Source organism: Carettochelys insculpta, chromosome 4, assembly GCF_033958435.1.
Source record: "Carettochelys insculpta isolate YL-2023 chromosome 4, ASM3395843v1, whole genome shotgun sequence".
NCBI classification, from domain to species: Eukaryota; Metazoa; Chordata; order Testudines; family Carettochelyidae; genus Carettochelys; species Carettochelys insculpta.
In genome coordinates, this window is record NC_134140.1 from 35,288,989 (window position 1) to 35,295,618 (window position 6,630).

The following is a 6,630-nucleotide window of genomic DNA, read 5'->3' on the forward strand; positions in this document are numbered from 1 at the left end:
TAGTCAAAGAGAACTTTATAATAATTTGCCCAAGATCTCTCATGAATCTTTGGCAGAGTTGGGAGTAAAAGCAAAGAGTTCCGATTCCCGGTCTCTCCCTTTCTAAGCACTGCATCCTCCCAGCTGGAAAGCTTCTTAGAAACTCTCTTAAGCAGAACACCTCTGAACTAGGCCTACATTATGTATCTGCATCCACACAAAAGTGTTTTGCTAAGTTAAGTGAAAGTACTGTTTATATTTCCAGAGGATTTTAGCTATGTTTTTTCAACTCATGTTTTGCAAGACAAGAATGCACGTTGGATGGACTTCTTGTATTACTCAATGAACTTCTTAAAAATGAACTTCTTAAAACTGCCCTTTCTAATAGATCTTCTAAGATTTTTGGTTTTGTGTATTTAGAAATATGTATTGACTCCTTATCAATAACTAATTACCAATTAACACACTGATGAACCCTTCCTTGTTAACAACAGCTCCTGGTCCGCCTGAAAGAGGACTCAAAAGGCTGGCTACATAAGTTTTTCCTACTTGGATTTTGATTAGCTACCCAGTGGTTAAGACAGTGCAGGCTTTTTACTCAGAATTGCCTGTTTGCTGTATATTTATATTTTTGTGATCCTCCCCCCCGCCATGGTCTTCCTTCGAGCATTACCATTTACTTGAGGATATCAAACCATTTGAGGCTAGCGATCATGCAGGTTTTTTTAACTAAGCGGAATTTGTTTGCTACTTTTATCAGTTGTGCGAAAATAATGTATGTTTATGGTATAATTTGTATCTCCCCTCCCTCCCCCCCCACACACAGTTAAATGGTGGTGGAGATGTAGCAATGCTGGAACTTACAGGTCAGAATTTCACTCCTAATTTACGTGTCTGGTTTGGAGATGTGGAAGCTGAAACCATGTACAGGTGCAGTATTTATTTTCTTTGTACTGGAAGTTATGTTTGGCAATTGTATATTGTGTGTTGAAGTTTTGGCAAATGTATATTGATTTTTGTTGGTTGAGAGACATGCTTTTTTGTTTTGTTACTACCTATCTGCTTGGCAGCTAATAAGTTTTCCTTTGTCTTATCAGATGTGCAGAAAGTATGCTGTGCGTTGTTCCAGATATTTCTGCCTTCCGAGAAGGTTGGAGGTGGGTCCGTCAGCCAGTCCAGGTTCCAGTAACTTTGGTCCGTAATGATGGCATAATCTACTCCACTAGCCTTACTTTCACATATACACCAGAGCCAGGTCCACGACCACACTGCAGTGCTGCTGGAGCAATTCTCAGAGCCAACTCAAGCCTCATGGCATCCAGTGAAACAAATACAAACAGCGAGGGAAGTTACACAAATGTCAGCACAAATCCAACTAATGTCACATCTACAGCAACAGTAGTTTCCTAACTACAGTGTTTGCTTGGACTTTAACAGACTAGTGCTACAGAAGAGAAAACTGAACAATTTTGTGGTTTCATGGGAAAACCCCTTTCCATTCTAAGTAACATTATTTGAACTTTGTTACCTGCAAGTGCTGATCTTAAAAATAGAAGCCACAATAAAAAAAAAAATCTGAAAAGTAAAAACTTTATTAAAATCTATTTTTCAGCCTTTTTTTTTTTTTTTTTCAAACGGGCAAGAAATTGAAATGTGGCTGGGATACAAGTTAAGAAAACTAGAAAACATGAACATGACAGTTTTTACGGACCAAGGAACTTGTATAAGCTTTAGTATAAAAGGTACATTTTCACCATACCTTTTTTGTATCACAACATATAGTACACTTTTGTTACCAAATAGTTTATATTTTTTTTCCTCTGAGCTTTTGCTCTGAAGTATATTCAGGTTCCAAGCCTGACCATGCTTGTATAATCTAATTACCATAATCTTCCAGTTTTAAAAAATATATATATATTTTTGGTCTGTGGCTGGAACTGTTCCTTTTTTTAAACTGAAGTCTTGTGACTTTTTATGAACTGAAATTGTTTTATTTCAGCAAGTAGAACCTTGTAAAGGCCAGCATATTTTTTTTAAGATTATATGAAGTCTGTGCAAAAGCTTTAAAATGAAATGCCTCTGCCTTGCCTGCAATACATGCAATGTATGTTAACGTTAGTGCTCTATTTTCAGTCATTGTTAATAGTTATTTCTATGTTTTCCTTTTTAAAAATATGTATTTATAGTGATAATTCATGAGGGTCTAACATTACATGAGTTCAAAATATGTGACATCTCCAATGGTCGTGTTCATGATTGGTCATGTCACAGCAATACATTGGTGTTCTGAAAGGTGGATTTTGCCCTTTTGCCTCCTTTAAAGTCTGAAATGAATCACAAAGTGTTTGAGGATCCATTCAGGTGTTTTCTAATCTTGTATATAATTTGTATGATGTGTAAGTTAAAACATTTTATTTCAAAAGTGGGATGTTCACAGTAACTTCATTTGGCAGCAAGTCTTCTGTCTTGTTGACATGTGACAAAAGTATCATGAGAAGTATTTGCTACAAGTGGGATTGGTAGGTGATGCCCTTCATCATTATATGAAGGGACATCTCTGAAAGCATTGTTTCACTTCCAACTGTTCAGTACATTAGACAAATGTTGGTGAAATCCTTCTATTGAGATGTTCTTTCATTGTGAAGTGATCATTCCATAATAGTTAGAAATAAATATTAGTACTTAGAAATGGACAATTACAAGATTACAAAAGCACTGTAGTGAAGTCAACTCCCATCTCCATTTCCAGGGGCTTTTCCCCTTCCCTGAGAACAACTAGTGCAATGTTCAAGCCTTCTTTCCACCACGAATTTATTGCTCAGTTTGACTCAGATGATTTGTTAGTTTCATTTTGAATTTGCATTGTTTAGCTCTCTGTAATTGATCACTTCAGATATATTTGAAAATGTATCCTAGTGGCTCATTGCAATCCCAAAACCAGGCATAGGTTTATAGGATGTAATCTTGTAACCTTTCCCTTCAAGGACAAGAATATAAGCTCTGTAAATTGCTCAACTTTAACAGTCACATGAAACAACAGCCACAGCTACTGTGTGTATGTGAACCTGTGGTTTACTACAGAGCATGGCCTGCAGGCTTATCGGTTTTCTATTTTAATAGATTTCCATTGACCACTTAAGAGTTTCCAATTTCATCACCAGCACCATTTAAAAGCATTGCTTCTCTGTAATATGTTTATCTTCTCTGACGCTCTCGTCTGCGTTTGCCTCAGCTGTTTCTGCGTTCATTGAAGAGTGAATATAATGTGGTTAAAGGAAGAAATTTGTTGTAAAACACAGTTAAGTCAATGCCACTGTTCTTCTAAAATGTGCTTGTAGTTTACCACAGGCCTTCCTAATTGCCATTTTACACATGTAACCTTCCCTTCAGCATTGTTACAAATACTGCCTCATCTCTATTTCAGTGACCAAGGGCAGACTTCATTGTGGCCTTATCTCTGTTTGAAGCTGTTTACTGGCATTTATTTGCAAATCTGTTTACTTGTTTGTGTGCTATTTAATTTTCTCCTGGTTGTGTTGACAGAAATCATTTCACATTGTTTTTGCTAGAAGTATGTTTTATACAATACTGTTTAACTTATGGGCCTCAGGTTTTCTTCTTTTATTAACTTGAGGATTAAAGGAAGTGGTTAGCAATGGATTTAAAATAATATTAAAGAACAAACCATTACATACACTGCAGATAAAACCATAACAAGCTTTTTAACTTTCAAGGAATATTTTTAAATAGCTTTTCAAACCATAAGAGGCACCTGCTTTTATAAACATTATTTTAGAATGGTTTTTACATGTAAATGCAATAGACTTTTGTATTCAGTTTCTTTCCTTGCAATAAGTTTGCCCAGTGGAGTATACACAATATTCCTGGACTTTAAATAATCTAACAAATAAACGTGGTGCATTTGGCTTAATTTCTGCCACTCTACATACCACAGACTAGTGAATGAAAAAGTGTATTAAATTCCATTTCAGCAATATCTGCTCATGTACAATGTTTCATAGCTCTTACTGTTGGTGTTTTCCTGGACTTGTGGCTCCATTGTTTTTTAATACCTAATTAGTAACAAAGGAATTGTCTTCCAGAAACCATGCTGTCACTAAGAAAGATGCTCAGTTGTAACTGAAGTTCAAATAACTTATTTTCTTGAACTCTTTCCTGTGAGCGGCTTTGTTACTTGTTATGGCGTTGAGCTGTTTATCATTTTCATGATATTAACAATATCCCAAGAATGCCGAAAATTTCTATTAACCTACTTATAGAAAGTTTCAATATGAAACTATAGCTCTGTTCTGCTGTAGCTGTTAAGTATTGTCGTATCTTATTTCTAAAAGTATACATAGAAATTGAGTCTGTTCAGAATGTTTTTATAGCTCCAACTAATAGGATGAGAAAGCAAGTTAAATGCTCAAAGCTACCTATGTTGTTTTTGTTTAGAACTGCACTTCAGAATTCAACACTAGTGTAATGTAACCTGCTGCTGACATTTTTCTAATTATTTTATCTGAAGGCTCCCTGCATCTCTCTGTTAATTCTTATATACACTATTTCGTTTCTGTCTTCATTGCACAGACTCATAAGGTATCGTACTGGTTACCTGAAAAGTCATGAACCTAACTAAAACCATAAATACCCCAACCCATAAAATTTCTCATGCAAATCTGACACAAGTAAGATACCCACTTTACACCAAATAACTATAGAGGTGTAATTTTTGAAACAAAATACTCTTTAATTATTAACCATGTTATTTACTTTTACTTCAAAAAGCAGCTGTGTTTATGATGAGTACTGAAAAAAATGTGTGTACGTTCCTGTGCCAGACGTATGACTTTGTGTCAAGCACTGTACTGTGGGGTTGAGTGGCAGCTTTGTTCGAAACAGTAATATATTAGGGTTCCTTCTTAACCCTTGTAGGACTGAACTGTTTCCTCCTTCTGTAAAGTTACAAAATGAACAGTTTGTAAGCATTTACCTACAGTCAGTTCTGCATTTGTCCAGATATAGGTGTTACGCTTAGTTTTAGTTTGTTTCTTGAACCTTGCAGCAAGTATATGTATTCAGTCCTTTAAGGGTTATATTTTACAATTTCTTAGCAATAAGGTAGAAAGCAAGTTTTTACCATAATTTTGTAGAAAATTTGAATTGCTCAGTTCCATATTTCATCAAAAAAATCTGCAATACAGGCAGTTTCAAGGAATAAATAAAAGTGAAATGTAAACCACATACAAGTGTTTTGTCCAGTGTGTGTAAGTGCATATTATAATGTTTGAAATTTCTTCTATAAGGTTTCAGTCAAGATGAAATGTTCTGTTACTGCTCTTGTGAACAAACTTTAACAACTGTATGATGATGATATATAGGGAATAAGAATAATTTGATCACAGTTGTTGAAATTTGCCACGTTTTGCTGACTTATAACGTTAAACAAAAAATTAAGCTGGTTGGTTGGTTGGATTTGTTTTTGGCTTGTGAACAGTGAGATCATCTGTGGAACCACAGCAGCAGAAGACCAAGCCCAGGAAAGGAAAATTCATCAGTAGTTGTGAGGGCAACTACCCGGGCCTCCACTTAAACTGGATATGGAATGTCCACATGCAAAAGTGGTTTCACTTCTAAACCTGATTCTGTACTGCTTGTATAATTGCTGAAGTTAGACAAGTGACTTGTTTTTCCAGTAATGTAAAATAAGAACTGGTTTACTTTTTTATATTATTTATTAAATAAGAAAAAAGACCTGTTTAGTTGTTTAAATGTAGCAGACTTACTACTACAGTTGCTTGTCCTGTTTTAATTTTCATCCAATTCAGTGGTTGCATTCTGCATGAATGAACATTTTTCAGATGTTGGTTAAAAACTAAGCTTAGTTTTCACTCTAGAATTTATAATAGTCCAGTTTGCCTTGAACCAGCAAGTCCAAAAGCTACAGCTTTATAGTTATATCCTGGTTGGGCTCCACTCACGTGGGATAAGTTTTATTATATAAATAAAGACAGAAAACTCTTGAAAGGAAATGGGAATAGATGTGGCATATGTACAGGAAAACAGTTAGGAATGACAAAGGAGCAGCAGACATTGCGCTCATTAACGGTGGGATGTAAGAGGGACAAGAAAAGAGGGGACTATTGCTAGGCAAGCAACATGTTGTAGAAACAAAGACAAGCTGAAGTAAAAGGATTTTAACCCTAGGAATTATTTTAGACTTTGAAAGATGGGTACAGTTTAGTATTATCCATGGGACAGTGCTAATTCAAAGCATAGGATGAACAAAATAGAGAAAGGCGATAACTAAGACTTAAACTTTGCTGGTAGTTGTAGTTCACGGGCTCACCATTAGAAGGTGCTTGCTTTTTATTAAGTTACAAGACCTATAATGTAAAGGAATCATGTCTGCAAATATTGAGTTGTGTGGCACTTGCACAAGGATTCAGGAGAATGAAGTGTAGGAAAATGTGACTCCAAGAATAGTGAAAGTAAATCACCCTCTTAAGGCAGCACATCTCAGGAAGTGATGTTGGAACTATACTGAAATCACTGGCTGCTCACCAATGATTTGATTCTCCTTTATGATCGGGAAGTATAAATGGACTCAAGTGGATGTAAATGACACTTAAATCCATTTTAAGACCTTTT

The 6,630-nt window shown here is 35.5% G+C and overlaps 1 protein-coding gene across 3 annotated transcripts in view; it reads left to right on the top strand.

Annotated features, from left to right (window-relative positions):
- RBPJ (recombination signal binding protein for immunoglobulin kappa J region) overlaps window positions 1–5,733 on the top strand; it is an 85,500-nt gene extending 79,767 nt beyond the window's left edge. For all 3 annotated transcript variants that reach the window (XM_074992572.1, XM_074992573.1, XM_074992574.1), the window contains 2 exons: window positions 806–909; window positions 1,077–5,733. In XM_074992572.1, coding sequence (XP_074848673.1) covers window positions 806–909; window positions 1,077–1,389 — 417 coding nt within the window. In that variant the 3' untranslated portion in view covers window positions 1,390–5,733. The remainder of the gene's footprint in view (window positions 1–805; window positions 910–1,076) is intronic.
- The last annotated feature ends 897 nt before the right edge of the window (window positions 5,734–6,630 follow it).